Source organism: Andrena cerasifolii, chromosome 5 (genome assembly GCF_050908995.1).
Source record: "Andrena cerasifolii isolate SP2316 chromosome 5, iyAndCera1_principal, whole genome shotgun sequence".
Lineage (NCBI taxonomy): Eukaryota > Metazoa > Arthropoda > Insecta > Hymenoptera > Andrenidae > Andrena > Andrena cerasifolii.
Window position 1 is genome coordinate 15,306,472 of NC_135122.1, and position 23,743 is coordinate 15,330,214.

The following is a 23,743-nucleotide window of genomic DNA, read 5'->3' on the forward strand; positions in this document are numbered from 1 at the left end:
CAGGTATACGCGAAGCGGGCTTTTGGGCCTTGGCGTGGTGATCGCGGGGCTGCAATAAAATGCGCATCTGCTTGCTGTCCTAATCCCTCTGAACTTTCCAAATTGGCTGCGCTAATAGCCACACTCAGTAGGCTTTACAATTGAGTTTTAATAAAAGTCCCGAGTTTATGGACGAGGAGGGAAAGCCAAGTGCCCGCCCGATGACGAACGCTGCTTCAGGGAAAAACCCTGACCATCGGCTAGATTATAACATAGCTTCTCTCAACAATTATTATTATTATTATTAATTGTCTTTATTACTCACTACTAATTCATACTAATTATTATTACTAACTTCATTATTAATTATTGTTCTAGGAGGCCAAATAGTACGAGGGCGTTGAAGCCTCTTGCAAGCACACCGTGATTTGATATCAAATCATTTCCTGCGAACTCCCTCTATCGCCAAGTTGAACACGCGTCGGCAATCCTCTCGGGTATCCAAAGTATTATTTGGATACAAAGGATCGATTTAGCCCCTCTGTCGCGAGCACAGCCAGCTGAGCGAGTATAGACTAGTCGGGGGAAAAAGAGCAGCGAAGAAAATGCAGCCAGGTTTAATGAAATCCGTTTCGCGCACCGGTGTGAAATTCTAGAACGCGACCAACGAGCAGGCCTGCCATTGTCGGCCGATCGAATTAAATAATATCGTAGGGATTCTACTGATAATGGTATCGCGAACGAACCGTAGCCGCGCCTTGTTATTCCATCAGGGTCGCGGTACGCCCGCCCGCGAACTCCGTTACCACGGCCCCTCGCGCGCTTCCTCCAAGTTAATGGAAACTTATAATTAGACGATAATACGTTTTACGTTTACACGGCGTGGCGGTGATGGAATGAAATGGATACGTGTGTAACGCGATTACACAGAGCCGTGCTTCTCCCCCCCGAAGTACGATTAATTTACCGTCGATATTAATTCCAACGATCGCCGGGAAGAGTATCGAGCCTTCGCGCTTCGCTATCCCTCTTCTCGCAGTGCCCGCTCGAACTCAGCTCGACAGTGAGAGATCCCGTTACCCCGCGTATTCGATTTAATAAAAAAAAAAAAACAGAGGGGAAAGAATGGAGAAGAATATAACGAGCAATGACGGTTACCTCTAGTAATCACTTTTTACCGTCGAACTTCAGAATCTAGTGCGCCAGGGTCGATATAGTGTCCGGCATACCGCGCATTCGAAGCGGTGGCAAGTGGTAGCTCGCTAGACGGCTTTGGGAAAAGGTGTTCGTACTGTCCGAGGCAGAAAAAAAAAATATCATAGATAAATAGATCAGGGGCCGACATTATGATGTCATTCTCCAGTCAGCCTCAATGAAATTCAATTTTCTTCCCCATGAATCGGCCTGTGATTGGCCGGCCTTCCTGACGCGAGCCAGACAAGTTTTACCCGCCACTTCGCTCGCCGACGTAACCTGATTCGCGACACTCTATGCACACCATTGATACTTTTCTATCGAGCTGCCGGACCCCCCCCTCGACTTTTACAATTCGATTCCCGCCGCAAGCACGGACAGCCGACGTTTCCCTCCCCCCAGTTTTTTTTTTCGGCCCGGGCAGCTCTGGGCCAAGATTTCGCTCCGTAACGGAATCAAACGGCCTTATAGGAAAAGCGAAATTTCCGGCGACCGATTCGCCCCGGGAAGCAAGCTCGCGGGGCGGCGAGAATTTCGTGCAACTGGAGGCCCGTGCTCGTTTCGGAACTTTGTTCCGACAAATCCAACGGAAATCGTACAAATTGCAGCGCAAAAAAAGCGAGCGATTTCAATTTTCTTTTTTTTTTTTCACGAAATTCTCGACGAGATCTCCTTGATATTTAACTGGGGCAGGGTAGGGGGCGCGGAGCGTTGTATTGGGCGTGGAAAGGGGATCGCGATCTATTTCGTCGGGCGTAGAAGTGGAAAGCTGAATCGATCGTTTCCGAAAATGCGAGAAGTAGTTTTAAGTAGAGATTGTTGGAGGAAGGTCGACGATTATGTAGGTGGGCGATCCCGTGGGCCGTCAAGGCTGGTTATCTCAAGTGCAGCAAACTAAATTTCGTTCGGTCGACCTCGAGGTGTCAGTGACTTCTAGTCTGGAGACAAGGCTTTCGACCTCACCGCGTGGCGTAGGTGAGGCGGCCAATGTCGCGCTAAAATTACAGCCGTTCAAATATTTAGACGTCCTTCTATTATTTGACAGCGATCGCCGAACACCTCGGGCAAACGATGAACTTCCGCCTCAGACAAAGAGATGCTCGTGCTCAAGGTGGCAGACTGTACACGACACGAACTCATATTTTTAAATTTACACAGCTGAAAAGAGTCGGGCAATTTCCTGGTCGAGTCATTTTTACTGCTTGCTCACGTGCTCAAGAGCACAATTCATTTATAACAACCTTGATATTCTATAAAAAAACAGAACTAACAAGGGAACATCCCGAACTCGGAAATTCAAAAAATTCTGAAACTTCGTCAATATGTAAGGAATTTCCCCCTGATTACAACGCTGTTTTTGTTTGCTGCCCAAATTCACTCTAAGGGGGTGTAAATGACCCCTGAAAAGCCGGTTATTTCCCGATTTTCTGTTATAACTCGTGAACTGTAAAATAATATCTTTACCAAATGATAGATCCAATTAAAAGAAGTAACTCTTGTCTCGAAACTTTTTTTCCATCTCTTACATTTCGCGAGTTATAACACAAATTCGGAAATAAGCCGAATTTTCAGGAGTTAATTTAATCCCCTTCGAGTGAATTTGGGCAGCAAACAAAAATTGCTTTGTAATCAGGAGGAAATCCCCTATATGTTCAGAAAGTTTCAGAATTTTTGAATTTTCGGGTGCGGGATCTTCCCTGGTAAGTAGTCTCTTGCGTTACACCATTACACTGTTTCGCTATAGGTACCTACAACTTGATCACTTGTGTCAAAGAAAAAGCTATTTTAATGCATGTAACTTTCCAAAATTTAATTAGCCCCTCTTCCACCTACTCCTTCGCAGTCCATCCCCGTCTCCGATACAAATAAAAACCTGCTTCGAAACAATTCTAAACCGCTATAACCAACGGGACGAACGCGCGCCAAGCTCGTCGAGGGACGGAGAGAAAAAGAGTGAACTCGTTACGAATTATTGAAAAAAAAGAGAGATACGGGCGTGGTGAACAGAGGCGGCGCGATAAAGCCACGGCGAAAGAAGACTCCGTTATCAGTTCCGCGTCCGTGGGGGACGGCGTCGTCTGATCTTCGGCGAACGAACTTGACCCGGTTAAGGCAGCTGCAGGGATATTTCGTGATGTACCTGTCGGGCGCAGGTAACTCGAACGGCTGTGCTCGCGGCGAAGGTGAGCCCCGGCTCAAGTGGAAAGGACGGGGCCGTTTCGTAGGTGTGAGGGAGCCGTAGCTGTGCCGCGAGACAAAGAGTAGGTCAAGTTCAGCGGAACGTGGATGGAGTAACAGTCGAGTGACTCTCACTTTCATATTCCCTGTGGCGTACACCACTGGCATATGCACGTGCACGCGTGACCGCACACGCAACGGAGTCCGCGCGGTTCCTCGCCGCTGACGACTCCCTTGTACCCTCGTCCCTTTCCTAACAAGGGCTGGAGAAAAGACACGCCACCGGGTGCCTCTGATGAACATTTAGGGGGATGAAATTCGAGAGGCCTTCGAGAAAGCTTTACGATCCAGGGGCCTTCGATATAGCCACGCAAAGAGAGGGGTGTGTGGTTGGTTATTGAGAAGAAGATCGATGGGGACATTGAGCCTGATGAACAAAGTGTAAGCAACTGCTTTTTCTTAATATTTTACCAGGAATTGCTTAAATTCATGCGAATAAAAACACAGGCATTTGCTTTATCTTGCAGGGATACCTAAACTGCCTAGGAATTGCTTAAGGGAATCGCTTTTCCTGAATTTTTTAAGGAATTGCTTAGAATCGAATGAATAAAAGAAGCAATTGCTTTTGCTAAATAAGCAATTCCTTAAGAATTTTTAAGACTGCTGTACCCCATGCTAACATTTGCTTAAGCGACCAATTTACTTCATCAGCATGTATTAGAGAGAAAGCGTATGAATAAGTGGTACATGCAGCTCTTTAATCGATAATTAATTGCAGCCGTTTTAAATTCATATATGTATTATACAGGGTGTAACAAATATGTTTCCGTTCCTTAAAAGGGGTGATTTGTGGAGTGATTGCAAAGGATTGCGAGGAAAGAAAAATTTATAATGTGCGAAAGAAATGAAAAAATTGAAGATTTTCGAAAATTATATCTGCAAAGGCGGGCGCGAGTCAGGAGCACTGAACGCGAGCGAGCAGGGGTAGCCCGAGAGAGAGTGAGAACGTTACCGGCAGTCACAGCTACCTTTTACCTATACGGTCTAGCAAAGCCAGCAATTCCTTACGATTTTTATTCATGTGAAAATAAGAAATTCCTTTTTTAAGTAATTGCTTTTTAAGCAATTGATTTGGCTAATAAGGAATTATTATTATTATTATTATTATTATTATTATTATTATTATTATTATTATTATTATTATTATTATTATTATTATTATTCGTCTTTATTACTTGACACATCCAGAGAAGAAAATAATACGTAAAGACAAGCGAAGTAAATGGCGAGGCTGCAGTACAATACTGTTAGAAGCCTAACCATAACTAAATAACTAACTAAATGATTAAAAAAAAAACTAACTAACATTAAGAAACTAGAAAGTTATTGTGACGCATAATGTAACCTTATATATCGCCGAGCTTTACCTTTAAAATCAGGAAACGAATTTAAACCTCGAATATCAGGTGGGAGGGAATTATAGTAACGAGCCTGCTTGTAGGAATTGCTTAGTTTTTATTCATCAGGCCCATTATCTTCTATGACTTTCCCGTGGGTCTTTTCAAATAGAATTCTTCAGTTTAAAACGACGCGAGGTATCGTCGACTGGGTATGTTCGATTGTTGCATCCTGGGTGGCTGAGCGAGGACATTCTCTGCAGTGGAAGGTAGTCACCCTACTCCGTTGATTTATGTTGACATCGGTCACGAGCGAGTAGCTGTAAAGAATGACTCCTAGCTCCTGCCGTGGCAATCGTTACACGCGTCAAATTCTTAATCCTCAGAACTACTTTGCGGAGTACCTAATGTGGAAGAGGCAGATCTGTAAAAGCGCGGAGGGAGTGTACAATCTACGTACAGCAATTTAGCTCCCCGCACCGGAGGGAATGTTTTTCCGGGGAACGTTTTAATTGGTAAATTGTAACCGCACTTTCGTCCGGGGCGCGCGTTGTTGCTCGCACGAGGACGGGCAAGAAACGCTTCCCAATTTTCCCGGGGTCTAATGACGAGATCGTATCTGCTAATGTCGCATATCGTTCTACACCGAAACGCGCGCGGTCAACAGCTTCCATGTAGCCCGATTATCCTGACCACCTGTCACAGCGATTATTCGTAGGCACATAATCCGATTGCCGTTTGTCCGATGATAACGACGTCGCGGAGAACGTATCCGTGTACGAGACACGGCAACGCGCGAGAGGGAACCCTCCAATCGTCACTACCCTTGCACACGGCCAACGTAAAAGCAGGACTTTCGTCACGCGCGCGGCATGCAACGGCACGAATCAAGAACTCGTGTCTGAATATTCGTCTAAAATCGTGAAACGTAATTGGATCACCTTATCTCGGAACACCCCAATCTCGCGCGAACGCTGCTGCGTAACGAGGTTGTGCGATAATAACCTTCGGGCTATTCAGCGACGGAAACATTTCGCTAGGGGTGGTGTCTTCAGGATCGATGTTTTCAGGGCAGCTGCAGCTGATATCGCAACTTCTCTCACGGTACTTTTAGCTCTGACTCTAGCAGCGAACCTTTTCCTAACCACCAACGCAGGCTCGAATATAGTACGTACCTAGACCGCGCGTCCACCCTTCCCCCTCGCTAAACTTCCACTCTACATTCTCTGCGAGAAAAACTGTTACACGGTACCATGCAGATGCATCGCTTCACCCTTTGCTGTACAAATCCTCTGTCATCGGAGCGTTCCGCTATCCCAACGTACTCCGACACTCTGTTACCCGAACGTTATCCCATACTTGGCTACGCTACCCGAAAACCTACGCTACCACTTGCCCGGACAGTCGTGCTCGCCTAGTAGGCGACGCTACGGCGGTTCTACTGCGCCGCGCTGCACCGTACGATGTGTCACCGGCACACCGTGGACTGGCCTCGAGGAATGACAAAATCACGAAGCCTCCGGTGGTAATCGATTTTGTATCGGTCCTTTGGCCCTTGACCGAGCAGTCATCGAGTGGCGCGCGTCGCTCCGCGTATTAAGCGCGGCGGAATCACCTTGGGAATCACATCGGGGCCGACCGGTGGCTTTGTACTCGCATTATCATTGGGTTTCCGGCGCGGCTTCAAGCCCCCGCGTGCGGCGGGTAGAACGAGAGGGGAAACGGTGGAAGGTGTGACAAGGAACGGGCGACAACCGCGAGAAAGATGCAGCCGTAACAGACAGCCGTATAAAGAAGCCTCGGTGCCGACCGATCTGCGACACTTTTTCATTGCCCTCCGACAAAGCCTCACCGAGACCGGAAGAACGATGGTCCCGCGAGCCGTTGCCGAAATTCTGCTGCTCGCGCTCTTCCTCGGGACCGTCAGCCATGTTTCCGGGGCATACGTCAATCGTGAGTATAATATTCGGTAGCGTAAAGGGAAAATTGGCAGGCGGAAGAATCTTACGAGGAAAGTTAGGCAACCCGGAAATTCAGAAAATTATACAACTTTGCGCGCAAGTAGAGCAGTTCATCCGTGAGACAAACCTATTTTTGTTGGTGTCACAGCGCGGTTTTAGGGGACGAAATCTCCCCTTGGAAGAAATGCAGGATTTCCCTTTTCGTGGAATATCTCGAGAGCGGTGAGAGATGTCGAGAAGCAGTTTAAACAAAAGCTGCAACTTTCTTTTAAATCTACAAAAACAGCGTAAAAGTAATTATCGAATTAAGGATCGGTGGTAAGGGTAACTTGGGAAGTGTGAATTCTTCAATAATTTCCTTTACGCAGTTCTGTGGATATAAAAAAAAGATATGCAATTTTTGTTTAAACTTCTTTTTGATATCTCGCACCTTGCTGGAGATATTTTACGCAAAAGGAAATTCTGAATTTGTTTCCCTTGTTAGATTCTGTACGGCGTCAGGGGTTGTGGATTCACAGAGATTTCGCGATTTGTTTTGTGGTTGAATCTGGGGGGGATGGATATGTTAACGCATTCTGCGAATAAAATTGATATGAAAATATCAGGAATATATGATGCTCAGCTGCTAATTATTGTTATACAGCGAATACAATGGCACAGGGGGTTGCGGGACGATGACCGAGAAAGTAGAATAAATATGGAATTACTGGTCCACCGTGGAAAAATATTTCTGGATGTAGTAAATACTGCGGCCTGATTGTATTCGTTTCGATATTCGACAGCGGACGTTACATTGATTTTATAAACCAATCTTGCGTGGCCGGGTGCGGCGTGCGAGTGCATCGCTGCGCTCATCGGTAATGAATGACTCCGAATATTCAACGTTAAGCTTGTCATTTCGCGTGGCTCGAATTTACGCTGTCCCTCGCGTATTATCAACGATGACTAATGTCCTGGAAAATTGTTATGTTTGATAAATATCGCGAGCTCATATTCGGACTCGTGTCCGAGCTCGTCGAAAATTATCCGACCGCGTAAACGGCGTCGAACGTATTTTCGCGTTTCCAAAGAACTACTTACGAACACTTCAAACGCATTACGTGGACAATCATTTTCGAAACATCAATTCCCTTTGTGATCCTCGTGGATTTTCGATCATGCTCCCCTTCCGCCTAGACGCCCGCTGATATTCCATTCGAGACACTGCAAAAGGTCGCCACGGTAATGGCGAACGCTAGATTTGGTTTATTAACTTCCCGTGTCGCTATCGTAATCCGCAAGCTTCTAACCCGGGGCCCTCCGTTTACTTCCATTCCTCGTTTAAGGGGTTAGGCCACCTTGGACGCAGCAAAATTGCAGTCATCTTCGGCAATTTTTTTTAGGAAGATAATGAAATCAGCAGAAAATTTAATACGAAGCCTGTTATTGTACAACTCTCGCCGGAAAAAATCGTATTTTTTTCCCTACAAAACGGCGGCGGTAGAGCCCTGATACGCAAGATCCAAAAAGTTTTATTTTCTGCATGCCTAAAACTAGAGAAGTACGTAGGGAAATCCAGAACCATTAATCCGTCTCGAAATGGTGACCATGGGGAGAAAAAGTGCGTATTTTATTTTTATAAAAGTGTCAATTGCAAAGAATATATTCAAGATATCGCAAAACCGCTAGGTACTTCTCTAGATTTAGTCATGTAGAAAATAAAACTTTTTGGTTTTTTGTTCGAGGTCAAACGGTATAGCTGTGAGATTGAACACCGTGGAAAACGTCGCTCCTCAAGATCTTGCGTATCACGGCTCTACCGCCGCCATTTTTGAGAAAAAAAAAATGATTTTTCCAGGCGAGAGTTGTACAATAACAGGCTTCGTCTTAAATTTTCTGTTTATTTCATTATCTTCCTAAAAAAAAATCCGAAAATGACTGCAATTTTGCTCCGTCTAAGGTGGCCCAACCCCTTAATACAGTGCATCGTTCAAACGCACGATCGACAGCAGGATCATCGGATCTTTTCTAACGTTCTCGTAGTCAACGTTTAACTAATGCAAAGATTCCAAAAGAATTTCATTTTCCCTTTGAACTGTCTGTTAATAAAATATGAAAGATCGGAAGAAGGCAGGATGCGGAAACTTGGCTAGGTCGTCGCCTAGCGTTAGATAAGCGGAGCGTCGAGAGCGAGCGTAGGCGGAAGGCAGGCACGGGCTGAATAAAAGAAGTGTGCGCATAACCTGGTCGAAGGCCGTGACTTAGGAAGCGTACGGCCTCGAGGAGCTCGATGACTCGAAATTTTGACGGCGACCGGGCCGACGCTATCCTGGCCGCGCGAGGTTCTTAACCCGGCGAAGGCTACGCTAACGCCACCAGAAATCTAATTAACGCGGACGGGGAGGGGTCACAATTTCGGAATTTCTCGCGACACTGTGTCAGGTTTATGCATTCGATGCGTGCAGCCGCACGGCGGCGCAAATTAATGGGCTGCACGCACAGAAAGGTAATCACGTTAATGGGAATACGTAATTGGCGATAAATTAGCGAAACGAAAGTACGTTGATTTTCGTTCGATTAAATCGACCGAGCGCGGTTAGCGATTCGAGCGTTAAACGTCCAACGTCCCTACCATCTGGACCCGTTTGCAGTCGATCTTGGAAAGTAACGCGACGGTAATTAAGAGGCGCGTATGAGCGATGGCTTCCACGCCTCGTATCTTGATCGCCCCCATGAGAGAGATATCGAGCTGAAAATTACTCTCGGTTATCCTTAGGAGTCGTTGCCTTATCGGTACGAGGAATTGCCTTCCATTAGCACACGGTCCCTCGCGGTGAAGTAACGCGCTGCAAAAGAACTGCAATGGGCTAAAGTAAGAGGATAATGTGTACGTGGAAGTCGTTTCTGTATTGCAATTCATCTTCGCAGACCTCAGAGATCGACTGACGTGATCCCGACTTTCGTGATCAGGATGCTCGAAATTCCCTCGCCAGCCCGCCCGGGATACTATTAATTGAAATATTTCTATTACAATTACGTAAATCATTTTCATAACGAACGGGTTATAATGTCATCTCGTATCGAGCGGCAAGATAAATTGATTATCAAGATAAATTGCCATCGATCTAGACAGGCTCAATTAATCCTTTACAGTCCCATATCTCATGCGCCGCGACATCCGTGTTTTGTACTACTGAATTTTACGCTCGGTCAGCCGCGCGAGCCACGATCCCATGGACATTGCGTATCCGCGCGATAAAGACATTCTACGCGATTAAATAGCGGTGTTGCAGTCGCAGATTCTGATCGATTCTTCTCTGCATAAATTCCTCGAACAGCTTTAATAGCCGCTGTTAATATTAATCGTCGGCAATTTGAATATTTCAATTCCGCCACCCCCGCGGAACGCGTGGCGCTTAAAATAATAATAAAGCCCGCCTGACTGCGTTCTACCTTCTAACCGCGAGCCGTTTCTTGACAAAACTGTATCAACCCCGACGGATCCAAAGATTCTCCGTCGCGTACGGTATCGACAAGCCCGCCACAATACGTATTTAACCCTCCGACCGACGACAGAATACCCAATCCAATCCGTTCGCCGCGCACAATGACGCAACCGCAAAGGGTTAAATCAGCGAAAGGAATAAGAAAAGCAAACGGAAAGGGTCGGACTTCCCTTTCTTCGCGCGAATCCCTCCAACGGAACACCATCGTCGGTCGTTAAAATAACTCCAACCGCTGCCACCTGCAGTGCCCGAATCCCTACAAAAGACTCGAAAAAGAATCTCTCGTTCTGTCTGCCAAAAAAGAAAAGGGAGAGAGAAAAAAAGGAACAGAGGGAGCGAAGGAAAGAAACCGGGCGAAACCCTAAGCGAAATCAGGGGAGGGTAAACGAGCGAGGGGTGGTTCCGTGGTACACCGCACCGAAGGCATCAGCATATTATCATGACCATGTTCGGTCTGCTTTTGACATATCTATTACGCGTTTCCGAATAGAGGCGACTTCGAATTCTATGTCTGTTCTGCCCCCCGCCTCCCGACCCCCCTCGATCCTCCCTATCCTCCTTTCTAACCACCCCTACCCCCAGTGACAGCAGGTCCGAAGAGAAGAGAAACCAGAGGGCGGAAGTAGAGAAAGGGGCTGCAAGCTACTCTGGAGGGAAGCAAGAGGGGCCCCACATAGTGGGAGGGCACGGTGCTGCAGACGTAGAGGTCCAATTAATCAGCCGGGGCGTGAAACGAGAGGGGATTCGGCTGGAGGGGCCAAAGGGAGGCCAGGGGATGTCGCAGGGATTGCGGTGACAGATCCACCGTATCTATCCCTATCTGCTCGGGGCATTAAATTCGCGCGATGCCAGTACCGCCACCGTCAGCGGCCTGGATCCTCTTCAATCGGTTAACATTCCGCTGTACACGCTGCCTCAGGTTTCAATTAAACACGTTTCGTCGATAGTTTTGCTTGCCACCCGCCACGAAAAGGTGTCCGAGGGTGCTGGACACTCGTTTCGTCCAGGAGGGTGGTCAGCACCTGGGAGAAAGCTTTCTCGATAGAATTACCGTGTCACGCATACATTAATACGGCGACAAAATGTAGCTAATACTTGTAGCTGCGCTTTGTAATGGCAACCGATGTCCTGCAGGCTTTCTGATATTCATCAAGTCATCCGGATAGTCTGGATAGTAGCCACCCTAATCCCTGGTAACGCAAAGAGCCAACTCGGTTTAATAGGTTTCTGCAATTTTCAAACACTTAGTTACCGCGCGCGTTCGCAATGCCGGCGCAAAGGGGAAAGTACCATTCGCGGGAGGGAATGAGCGAACGCGAGATCCCGCTCGGCGTTAATGAACACAGTGTTTGCTAAGTGATTATTTCCGATAAAAGTTAAAACGAACTTTCCTGGCACCGATGTAGGACCGCCGCACGTGGCGTACGGCGAGCTTCGTTTAATGGATAAAAGAGAGAAGCCAGGGCGAGGTCTCTTTCTGGTGGTTGCAACTACCCGAAACCATTTTCCTCGTTCGTCGTAATTCCCTTTAACCGTGAAGGATAAAGACTCTCCCTATCCCCGCCCCCCCTCCGTCTGCTCGTAATTAATCATGCTCGGCTGGATGTTAACGAGTAACTGCATGTGTGATAACAGTCGCGGACGTCCCCTGCGGCCAAGGGAGAACTGGAACACGCACGGCGAGGCTGGTCGGCGGAGAGGACGCGATACCGCACGAGTTTCCTTGGATGGTGAGCATCAGCAGGAAAGGAGGACACTTCTGCGGCGGGACCATCCTTAATTCAAGATTCGTTCTGACTGCGGCGCATTGCTTGTGCTCGTAAGTAAACTGCACCCTCCACAATCGCGCCAAAACGATGCCGTTCCATTTGCAAAGGTATCCTCCCACTGCTTCAACGTTCGCGTACTATAGGTACATCGGGCTGGGTAATATGCCGACAAAAACACGGTACTTATTGTTAGCCTTGTCGTCTTACGGGGGTAGATTTCATCCGGGATGATTTTCGTGCATTCGTATGGACACAGAGTTCGCGAACATAGATCTCTATTTAGGCGTAGTTCACGAGAAGTCTATGGTGAGTGCTCGAAATTAGGGCTGGGACTATTTGTCGAATATTTCGGTATTCGAATATTCGAATACTTCAGTTGCTCAATTATTTGGCGAATATAATTCGAATATCCAAGTATTCGAATACTATTCGAATATTTAAGTATTCGAATACTATTCGAATATTTAAGTATTCGAATACTATTCGAATATTTAAGTATTCGAATACTGATGTATTGTGAGACTTATAAATCAAGTTCTTTAGGTTCATTTGTCAGGGTAAAATCTTGTAAGCTAAATTTTACCCACTTCACACCATACTATTCGAATACTGATGTAATAGGAATAATGATGATAAGAGGAATAATCCACGAAATTCATTCAGCGCTAATTTCGAGTAGGGCTGGGACTATTCGAATAATTTAATATTCGAATATTTACAAGTATTCGAATGCTACGAATAAACTTCGAGTATTTGAGTATTCGAATGTTATTATTCGAATACTATTCGAATACTGATGTATTCGAATATTTGAGTATATACTATTCGAATACTGATGTATTCGAATACTCAAATATTCGAAGTCTATTCGTAGCATTGGAATACTCAAATATTCAAAGTTTATTCGTAACATTCGAATACTTGTAAAATATTCGAATATTAAATTCCTCGAATAGTCCCAGCCCTACTCGAAATTAGGGCTGAATGAATTTCGTGCATTATTCCTCTTTCGACGTCAATTACCTTCTAAATCTAAGGGAGATTTCCCTCCGAAATGGTCTGGTACCGTATCCCTCTGATAGCTCCAGGGTCTGGCATCAAATATTTTATGAATTCAGAATAAACCATCTCGACCATTAAATTCGAAGGTTCGTTTCCCGGGAATCTCGCTAAAAATATCGTGGGGAAAACTCCGCTAAATTTCGAAGGTTTACGCTGCAACGTTAATATCGATCGACCACGGTCGTTTATATCTGCGATCTTTGTAAAAATAATGGTCAGTTATGCGGGCATGTCCGTGTAATCAATATGCAGGCTACCTTCGGAAATATTCATGGCAGAAAACTGACTGTTTCTTCATGGAAAGCTGCCCATTGTTCCCCGTAATCGAATCTACAACCGCGTACAGAGAGAGGGAGAGAGATCTTATCGGGATGAATATTCACGGGTGTACCGTGTGCCAAAATTTTGTACAGTTTTCAGCGAATGTCCGCGTGGCAACGCACCCACCAGCTTGTCCAACAAACCGTGCCGTAATTATTCCGATACCATCTCGAAGATTGAAAAATGGCATTGGATGCGACGCGGTTAATCCGCGCTCGACCAGCAAACCGGGTCACTTTTTACCACTGCTATGGCTCGTAATTACTTCGCCAACTTTCTTCCTTTATTTCACATGCTGGACGAATCCATTACGTCGCGCTGCGTGCGATTACAGTGTCCGCGGATGGGCGTCCGACGTCCCAACGATTTTGCGTCGCAAATGTCCAGCGCGGGTTGAAGATTTCCAATTAAATTCAGATTATTTCCGACTTGCGCGCTAAAACTGATCGTGCCGAGGTCCGAACGAAAGCTACATTCTAGAGATACCGATGCACGAATGGAAATTAGCAAATGAGCACCACGAGTACCGTGCCGGGGAGAATTGTAAATCGCGAGCGAACCGATTTTACATGCATGATGAACGTCCCTGCCCCTCGGATGGGTAAGCGTGGAACTGCGGCAGTTGAAGAAACGCGAGAGAATGCGATTTAAAGTATCAGAGCCGCTCATCCGGGGGTGGTTTAATTTTTTAAGATCCCCGCCGCCTCAAAAGCCTCTGCAAGTGACTGCGTCGTAATCCACTTAATCCCTCCGGCGCGATCCGCGGCGGCTTTAAAAAACTAGAAATCCGGTGTTGCACGGTCGAGGCGTTTGCAAAAATCATCACGCTCGGCGGGCGGATAAAAAGTTTTACGCCGGTGTCAAAAAAAAGAAAAAAAAAAAAAGAAAGGAGAAATTACGAAAGAGAGCGTAAAGGGGGGGAGGGGGCTGTAAAATTCCAGCGACACGTCCACGGAACTATCTTTCTCGCGAGCGGCGCGCAGAAATCGTTGCACCAAGGCACGTTCGCATGGAAAATTTTTATTCCGCTGTATAGCAAGAGTCGCACGCCAGCGCGACTAACAAAACTATTTAATTCCACGTTGTTTCGAATACGAACAGTGTAGGGTCTCGCATATTTTTGTCCGTTTCCCTGCTACTTTTCTCGCCTGTTCTCGTCGCATCGACGAGCCGCTCATAATCTCGCTGCTAAGTGGGAGTTTAGAGATTAAATTGAACGTGCCGCGGAAACGGCAAATGGGAGTAACGAAATGAAAAAGGAACGTCGCCAGCGTTTTGACGAAATTCGTGCATGCAAATACCGCCGGCGAATCGAATCTTGTTAGCGCGACAAAACGCTCCTCTGACTTCGTGGTCGCTTTGTGATTATCGAATAAACGGATAAACGGGCAATCGCTTCGTTAAAATTATATAAAACGACGCGGCGCCCCCTCCCCTTCCGCCCCCTCGCTGACGTTGTTCCGGCGCGGTCGTATGTGCACGTGCGCGCGATACCGATGTTAATTGGAGCAACGATTACATTTTAAATGAAACCCCGAGCGTATTTTTCCGCGCGGCGCCGTCCACCGGAGATGCAAAAAGCATTGTGACAGGGCTGAAACCTCCATGGTGGTATTTGCATGAGTAAACACACGCGCCGAACACAGTCAAGAATTGGCCCAGTATTATTAAATGGTAATAAACCAGTCACCGGGGGGACGAAAAATATTCGAGACTGCAGCATGGAAACGGACGTGGCAAATTAATTAATAATGTCGCGCAATAATTTTATCGCTCGTAAAGTCCGGCTGAGTGCGCGAGGAATCAGATACGCCCGAAACGAGGGAAATTAGAAGGAAGAATTGTCGAAACAGAATTACTTGCTCAAAAAACTAAACGATACTCTGGCATCGGCAACGAGTCTTCTCCAATATTTATGTATCTATATCTGGTACTCGTCTATTTGAATAATTTCGTGAATGGTTTTAATAGGAATCGTAATATTTCATATCTCTCTCTCTCTCTCTCTCTCTCCCCCTCTCTCTCTCTTTCTCTCTCTCTGTCTCTCTCTCTCTCTCTCTCTCTCTCTCTCTCTCTCTCTCTCTCTCTCTCTCTCTCGAACCTTGACAGCATAATGTGCCAATAAAATTCAACGACAATGGGCCATTTTTGCCTTCCGAGGAAGACTGATAATATCGACGTTTCACTGGCACGGAGGGAGAACAGTAGCAGAAGTGCAGATACTTATTGAAAACGAATCAAGATGTCTCGGGTCACACAAAATAAAATCTTGGAGACGCTTCGAAAATACTGGCAACGGTATTTTCTCGTGGAAGCAGGGGTGAGTTGCGTGCAGCGGTGTCCATGCAGGTGTAATTAAACGTCGAGACAGTAACGCTGCGCGATGAAACGTGTAGACATTGCGTATCTCTCTCGGTCAGCGCGTACAGAGAGGGACGGAGCGAGGGTGGAAGAGAGGCTGGCCGAGAGATCGACAAAGGGTGAGGGAGAGGGTTCAGGCTGGACAGGGTGGAGAGCCATAGAGAGAATCCAACGGAGCTTCGGCGTTGTAAACCATGATTGCGTGTAGATTACAGACCACTCGGTAATTGCTAGCGGCCATGCAAAACGGATGACAAAACGTTGCCACCAGGCGCGAGGTCGTGAAAATATCACCGACTCGCGGCCATTGTCTGCGATTTCTTTATCGTCCACGGAAACGGCAGAAATAAATTTCGTTAATGCAGGTGCGCGCGCGCGGAACGGAACTATTTGTAGAGCTGTCACGGGGGTAAAGAAATAAAGGAAGAGCGGCTCAAGCGCCCCCTCGAAATCCACTACACACGTTCAGTGCCTAAGTAAGAGCCTGGTGAATACGCAGCTGGCCATCAATTTCCAACCACTTAGCAACGCCTACGTCGCAAATACACGAGACGCGTTGAGAAATATAGAGGCGAGAGTGACACCGTGGAATCCAGTCGATAGAGAGAACTTAAAAGAAGTGATCGCGAATCCACGATTACCATAGCGAACCACCCCCGGAACAGGGGCCGTGGAAAAGCAATCCGATTAGAAAATAGTCGGCAACCTTCGTACTACTTGCAGCGAAATTCACGGCCAGATTAACGCGCGATTAATGGCACGGATATCGTAAAAGAGCCCCGCGCGCTTTCCCCTGGTGGTCCAGCATTTAGTCAGCGGTGCATTTTAATTGGAAGGGTGCGGCGATAAGGGCTGGCCGTGGCGATGATGCGTCCGTGTTAAATCGTATAATCCGTGGCCACGGTTGGACAATGGAGGGGCCTCGCTCGACGAGGGCGAAAGGGTCCATTAAGGAACCCTTCAGAGGAGGTGCGACCGGGAAGGACCGGGGGCCTCGAGTGTCGTTGCATCTTTCTCGGTGGCTGGGCAGGAGCCGAGGTAGCGAAGGAACTGGGACGAAGCCACCCGCAGTGTAACGTGGCAAGAGATCTGTGACCGCCATAATTTTGTCAGTTATTCGGAGGCGGCGTGGACCGATTAATTAACCGAAGCCACTGTACTCGAGGCCATTCAAACCACCGCAACAGCGGAGCGGGCGCGTTGCAGCAACGGTGGGACAAAAATCCTGGTTAAATAATTGCCAGGCAGAGACAGAGCTGGCGAGAGAGAAGAAGGGCTGGCTTCTCCCCCGTTTTGCCGGTAGAGAGGCTGAAGACGATGGGAACGAAAGGGTACAGCCTGTAGAGGAGCAAGGATAGAGAATGGAGCTCTTTATCCCGTGCACACTTCGTTCTCAGTGCACTTAACTTTCACGATGATTACTTGCTGGCGACACGCGGCATCGCTGCTGGACTTTGACTCCTTGAGGCTGAAAGGGCCTGAGGAAGGAAGGAGGCTCATTTGTCCTACTTGGCCTACATGTATCCGTAATGCGTATAAAGTGGATGTTATGCCTCGGCATTTTTCACCGTAACGCCAGCACGTCGAGCTCCGCGGGGCGAGAGCTTAAACAGTTACTTGCTCGTTGGAGGGTATCTTCCCTGGGCGGAGGACTCGATTTATGTCTAGTCTCTCCTTCTGGATTTGCGTCGTATCGTTTTCTCACAGATTCTATCTAGTTTGCGGTGTGCTTAGAGTAAATTCGTGGATTCGTTCGAAGTAATGCATCTTCGCAGGCTGCATCGATGATGAACATCCGAGAATATAAGAAATGTAATTTTCTCTGGGATACGTGTACTTCCAGCTAGGTGCTCTATCCATCTTCCGAACTACTTATTATTCTAAAACGAAGTATTTTCTCCGTATAACGCAGAGCGACATCCACGATTCCCACCGGACAATTGCGGGTTAGCATCGGGGAATACAATCTGAGGGGTCCAGAGGAGCCGCCGTCGCAACAGGAGAGGGTGGCGAGCGCTATTTTACACCCCAGCCACAAATGCGGAAAATACGTGGATGATATTGCCCTTCTGGAGCTCGCAAGGCCGATCGTTTGGTCAGAAAGCGTGAAACCCGCCTGTTTACCTGTGGCCACAGGGAAACCAGGGTACAGTGCCTACGGCGGCGAGGTCGCTAAAGCTACCGGATGGGGTTGGCTCGGCGAAGACAGGTCGAAATGTAAGTAAATAATGTCCGGTACCAATTTGCAGTAATTCAGTCGGGGGAACGGCGTTAACGTTTATTATTCGACGTTTCATCAAATTAATCGGGCGATCCATAGTCGAACACCTGCATCGATTTTCTCGCTCGGCTCGTGGCGCGGGGCTTTAGCGCGAATTACACGAGCGAGCAGTCGCAACGCTCTACCGTAGAACTAAGTTTTGACGGAAGACAGCTAAAAGCAAGTTAGAACGTTTCGGCGCAGTTTGTTTTATTAACGATGCGATCGTTGCCGGCGCAGTGAATAAGTAAAGGCACACAGAAGTTATCAACGAGTACTGTAAAGTTCTAGGCAATGAGTCGGAGTATCTAACCGAATTCCTCGTTGGAATTGCATTCTACAAAAGTTACTGCTTACTTGGGGAAGTCAAAGGAGCCGGGGCCAGCGTTCGAATTTAACTTTGGCCAAAAGACGGTTTCGGGCCAAATCGAATTCTGAGTGGCGTACATCGAACGCTCGTGGATTCACGATAATATTATAATGCGTGAGAAGTAGTATAGTAAAGTAAGTTCTAACCCAAATTTGAGTTTTGTGTTCAATAAACGTTCAGAGTGGTACGATAGGCGTTCAATACACGTTCGGAGTGGCACGATAGACGTTCAATACACCTATGGCGCCAGTACCACTCCGAACGTGTATTAAACGTCTATCATACCACTTCGAACGTGTATTGAACGTCTATCGTACCACTCTGAACGTGTATTAAACGTCTATCGTACCACTCTGAACGTGTATTGAACGCAAAACTCAAATTTGGGGTAGAACTCTCTTTACTGTACTACTCTGAGAGCTTCCCCAGTTGCTAGTAAAATATTACAGATAAGCTTCGGTGTATCTTGCGCAAAAGGTATAAGAAATCCGCGACCGACACTGTCGCGTGCAGTAGAACCCTCGGTATGCCACCTAATTCAAAGAAGAGAATCCACTCGCTTCCTCGACATTCAGAATTCAACATTTCAAGGAAAAGGAAGAAGCGGGGGCACGCTCTCTTGAAATAGTAAAGCACAGTGAAGTTTCGGATTACGGTGGTTCTACTGTTCTGAAAAGTAACAGCAATATCCAACTATGTAGAGTGGGTCAGTGGGTGGTATAAATGTACTAAGATCGTAAAAGCAGAAGAGGATGAAAGCAGCTCTGTTCTAGAACCTTAAGAATCAAGAGGTCAGAGATGCATTCTACATAGTTCTTAGACTTCATTACATTAAAATCCCCAGCGTGTCAAGGTGGACAAGCATTCCACCCTGTGATGGCACAAAAGTATACCCCCCCCAAGCACCTCACCCTCTGCACCCTCGCAGATGTCCCGCCCCAAATGCAGGTGACTCCTCGACGATTAAAGCTGGTCCGCAGCGTTGAGGCGGCACGTGGGGCCAGGAGATATATCAAATAACGTATCCACTCGCTATCTTCCAGATAAACGAGCGGACGTCTTGCAGAAAGTGGACGTTCGCGTGATCGAGAATAGCGTTTGTCGCGAATGGTACGCCAGTCAGGGCATGTCGACTCGCGTGGAGGCGAAGCAAATGTGCGCCGGCCACGAAGAAGGTGGCCGGGACTCTTGCTGGGTAAGTGAAATCCGCCGCGTATCATTTATCTGCCAGCTCGTTGCCTTGTTCCGTTGTTGTTGCAGCTATCGATCCCCTCATTCACCCTCCTTCGCTCACCCCTCCCCCCCCCCCCAACTCTTTCTCACCCTCTCTCTCTCTCTTTCTCGCTCTCTCTTTCCGTTCATACGTCGCTAGTTAGACCGCGTTGCATGTCAATCGCTCGTACGCGAAATTCACGCCCCGTCGAACCACCGCGACATGAATTTCAATAAATATCCGTGGTCGCGCGGACACGCGCGCACGCCAAATTAACAGCGAAACGCTGGAGAGCTCGGCCACCGAAACCAAATTCGTTGACCGCAAAAAAAAAAGAAGGAAGCCGCACACGCGAGGAAAACCGCGAAAAATCTGTTGACGCAATATCGAGATCCGGTATAACGTAATTATCGTCGGAGGTAGAAGAGTCCCGCGAATACGTGCGTGGATTCCTACTCGATGCGTTTCATCGTGCTACTTCCAAATAAGTTCGCGGTCCATTTGACAGGTATCTTCTACTTCGTTGAACGATTTCCTTGGATCTATACGTCGCGTGTTCAGTCGCTCGTAACCAGAGAACGGCTAATATAATTGCCTCTGCGACGGTGTCTGAGAATCGTCATAACTCTGCGCAGGATTCCGATTAAGACGGTCGTGGGAATCCCCCTTTTATCCTGGCTCTTAAATTTACTTCTCTCTCTCTCTCTCTCTCTCTCTCTCTCTCTCTCTCTCTCTCTCTCTCTCTCTCTCTCTCTCTCTCGCTCTCTCTCTCTCTCTGCCAGTGGGAGTAGTAACGATTCGAGTTTGCTGTAACTTATGAAACAGTGGTATCTTGTTTGGAAAAAGGACGTCGCGTGCGTGATACTATGCGCACGGTGTAGAAGCGCATATGGCCACGCTGAAACAACTGTACGTCTAGTGCTTTCTTTCAGACTGATAGCGGCGGCCCGTTGATGGTCGGAAGTCGTCCTGGAGACAGCATGATGGTCGTGGGGGTAGTCTCATCGGGAGTAGGATGCGCCAGACCACGACTTCCTGGTGTGTATACCCGAGTCTCGGAGTATATACCTTGGATCACGCAACATGTACTCTCAGCACGATGAGGCGAAGTTCAAAGCTTTGTTGTTCCACTGATTTCACCCTCGATGGAGCACGAGACATTAAGGATTTAGAAGTAGATTCGCTGCGTCTACGTTCGACGCTTCTTACGATGCGCAACACGAAAATAATACGTTACATACAGCGACATGTGATAAAACGAGTAAAATTAACGACCTTTAGCCATTGTAAGTAAGTAAGTTCTAATAATTTATGGAGTTTGTTTCTCCATCTAGTCATGTACATTTCTAATCAAATATCTTTTTATATTGTTGTATAATTACTATGTAATTAAGAAACATTGTACATACCGGAGAATACCGTGAAACGTGTTATAGTATATATGTAAGAATGTTCACAGTAAATTGTACATTTTGCATGTAATTAGATACAAAATATATTTCAGTGTAAATAAATTTATTGCGTTTGTTATAATACATTGTCTAACTTACACCCTCCTCTGTTTCCTTGGCCTTGGAGGACGGTCCGATACTCTAGTGTCATCAGTGATAGATACAATGTTCAAGCCGGCTAGTTCAAGCCCTTTTATCGCAGCCTGGCAAGTTTAAGAACAGTTATTTATAATGAAAATGTCGTGTACATGGCAATTCAGTAGATCTTGATATTTACCATCCTACCAGGCCCGATGCCTTGAACTCTTACTCTGACTGTTTTAATGTCGTTCTCAAGAGTACGCTTAACAAAACAAGGAACACGATATGAAAATGTGGGAAAGCATAGTGTTGATAAAGCTATAGAATATAAATCTTCCTTACTGTGCCAATTGTAATGGCAGCTTGTTGCGCAGCAATGTTGGTACCCTTTTTGGCATTCTTAAACCCTTCGATACCAGCCGTATGCAGCAATATTACATTCCCTGCAAGAACGATATCATAGTTAGAGTAATACTAGAAGCAATAGTTATAAAATAATACTGGATACGTTAAAACTTACCCATTGCATCAGTTGTAGTCATTATGGTATTATTGGGGGTTGACTTTATATTAATAATGTGTAACTGCTTGAACGGTACATTATCAAAAAGCATATCCGGCGTGAAAGCATCCGGATGCAACAACTGCCTAGAATTGACAAACATTTTGTAGACAAGAATGTAGATGATTTAAGTACAAACTTATACGAATTAACCCTTAACTGGTATACTGTTTTTGGCAAACGCGACTGGTATACTGGGGTCGTGGCAGACCCCAAATAAAAAGGGACACAGAAATTTGTGAAGTCGACACTAGAGCAACCATTATGAATATTTTCATCTTAGGTAATGTATAAAATAATAGAAGCGTAGAAAGTTAAACTATTATTATAAAATTAATTAGAAATTCAGTTTACCAACTTAGACAACCGAAAATTGTACATCGAACTTTGGGTGCTTGGCGTCACGAGCGACCCCAGGATACCAGTTAAGGGTTAAAATCCTGTAAAAAGGTATCAAAATGGTGACCTACTCTTCAGACGTAGACTGGACTTCGACAGTGCCTTCTCCATCCATAACTACGTGCTTCCCGACGTCTGTAGATCTCAGTTTTTGGCTGCCCACTCGAAATTCTTTCAAATCAGTTGAGGTTATGTGAATGCCTCTGGAACTCGGAGAGGTTACGCGTGACACCCTTATAAGCTTTTCGATAGGGGACACTTTCGATCTCGATAAAGAACATAATGATGATCGTAAAATGGATCGGATCATTTCTGTCTACCAGCAGAAAATCAGAAACAAGCGGAGCTTTTTAAACAAACATGCACAAGAAGAAGCGGCGCACCCTACACTACAACTTGCTAAACTTATATACCCGGAGGATATTACTTCCGAAAACCCCCATACCCTGGATTGGCTGAACTTTTAGAAATAGATTCCTTTCTGACAAAAATGATGATTGCAAGAAACATTTTTAGCATGAAAAAAAATATACCATTTGAGTGTCACTCTCTATGCTACCGACACAGCCGCAATCATGAGAAAATACTCTAGGCAGATTTGAAGGTGGCTAAAAAGAATTATAAATTTTGAAGGCTTTTACCTCCATCACAGACGAGGTATAGGATAGACCTATCAACCAATGCATTTTTCTGTCACCAGTTTGGGGGGTCCGGGAACCCCCTTACCAGTTTGGTGTCGCATGCAACGTTACCGATGAAGCCTCGAAACAGATTGTAACGCTACGTGTGGTAGAAATTAGAATTCAAGAAGTGTAAAATTAGGTCATTCGAAACCCGCGATTTACAAATGATTCTGTTAGCGTAACAATTTAAAAATTATTTTATAAACGTATTCCGTGCAACGACCGAGAAAGAAGGATCGCAACAAAACAAGATACATATATACATACAAGAACACATACGCCTTTTAACCTTGCTGTCCTATTCAGGTTTATTTAACGCGAAACAAATTTATTTAACATAAAAATTTATATAAAAAACAACATTATTTGTGGAAGACATGCTTTCATGATGTAACGTGGAATACCTCGCAAAGGAATTGTAACTTGGTATATTTCAATAAGATGCTGAAGCAGAGAGGACTTTAAAAATTGTTTCTTTTTGACTTCCACTGTGTTCTGGGGTCCGGCAGGAACAATCGAATAACATTTCAAGTTACATATTTTATTCTTACATTCTACCATAGTATTGCAAGTTAAAGAAATTCTTATATACGACTAGAATATTTGACAATCGCAGCCATCGGCTCGGTTCTCACCGATTACCAGGTCTCACCGCGAGGAGGTTGCTGCGCTTGGAGACCCGTAGAGAGATAGATGGAATCAAAGTTCCATCGATCTCCCTGTACATGAAGCCTACTAAACCAAAGAGATGGATGGAAACAAAGTTCCATCGATCCCTTCGGTTTAGATATAGAATCTAGGGAACTGCCAAGCAATCACTCGATTAAAAGAAATTCAGGAAAGAAGGAAAGGCGAAGGGTAAGCATGAAACAAGTATTGGACGGCGCAGTTCCTACCACCCTGCTGTCCAAGTCGAAAGGGAAAAGCGCTCGGCGCCTCCCAGACGATTCCTGTTGCTCCGATGCGACTCGTCAGGAGCAAACACTTGACCTGACTCAAGCCGTCCAACACGGAGAT

General features: G+C 46.2%; 2 protein-coding genes across 2 annotated transcripts; one reads left to right on the top strand and one right to left on the bottom strand.

The window, feature by feature from the left end:
- The first annotated feature begins 6,590 nt into the window (after positions 1-6,590).
- Positions 6,591-20,767, top strand: LOC143368773 (testisin). Its single transcript, XM_076811832.1, has 5 exons — positions 6,591-6,701; positions 11,830-12,013; positions 17,620-17,924; positions 19,381-19,532; positions 20,483-20,767. Exons 1-5 carry the CDS (start codon positions 6,617-6,619, stop codon positions 20,651-20,653), a joined length of 897 nt encoding a protein of 298 aa, XP_076667947.1. The 5' UTR covers positions 6,591-6,616; the 3' UTR covers positions 20,654-20,767.
- A 281-nt stretch (positions 20,768-21,048) lies between these two features.
- Mrps11 (mitochondrial ribosomal protein S11) lies at positions 21,049-22,437 on the bottom strand. Its single transcript, XM_076813501.1, has 5 exons — positions 22,115-22,437; positions 21,603-21,730; positions 21,425-21,525; positions 21,279-21,344; positions 21,049-21,204 (listed from the first exon to the last, which is right to left on the bottom strand). Exons 1-5 carry the CDS (start codon positions 22,351-22,353, stop codon positions 21,097-21,099), a joined length of 642 nt encoding a protein of 213 aa, XP_076669616.1. The 5' UTR covers positions 22,354-22,437; the 3' UTR covers positions 21,049-21,096.
- Positions 22,438-23,743: the final 1,306 nt, after the last annotated feature.

What these genes read in the sequence shown, in the direction of transcription:
- LOC143368773 (XM_076811832.1), top strand. Translation starts at nt 6,617, where the DNA reads ATGGTCCCGCGAGCCGTTGCCGAAATTCTGCTGCTCGCGCTCTTCCTC. An exon ending in CGGCGAAGACAGGTCGAAAT is followed by an intron (nt 17,925 to 19,380) that starts GTAAGTAAATAA and finishes GCTATCTTCCAG; the next exon opens with ATAAACGAGCGGACGTCTTG. An exon ending in GTGGCCGGGACTCTTGCTGG is followed by an intron (nt 19,533 to 20,482) that starts GTAAGTGAAATC and finishes GCTTTCTTTCAG; the next exon opens with ACTGATAGCGGCGGCCCGTT.
- Mrps11 (XM_076813501.1), bottom strand. Translation starts at nt 22,353, where the DNA reads ATGATCCGATCCATTTTACGATCATCATTATGTTCTTTATCGAGATCG. An exon ending in GTCCAGTCTACGTCTGAAGA is followed by an intron (nt 21,731 to 22,114) that starts GTAGGTCACCAT and finishes TGTCAATTCTAG; the next exon opens with GCAGTTGTTGCATCCGGATG. An exon ending in GCATCGGGCCTGGTAGGATG is followed by an intron (nt 21,205 to 21,278) that starts GTAAATATCAAG and finishes TAAACTTGCCAG; the next exon opens with GCTGCGATAAAAGGGCTTGA.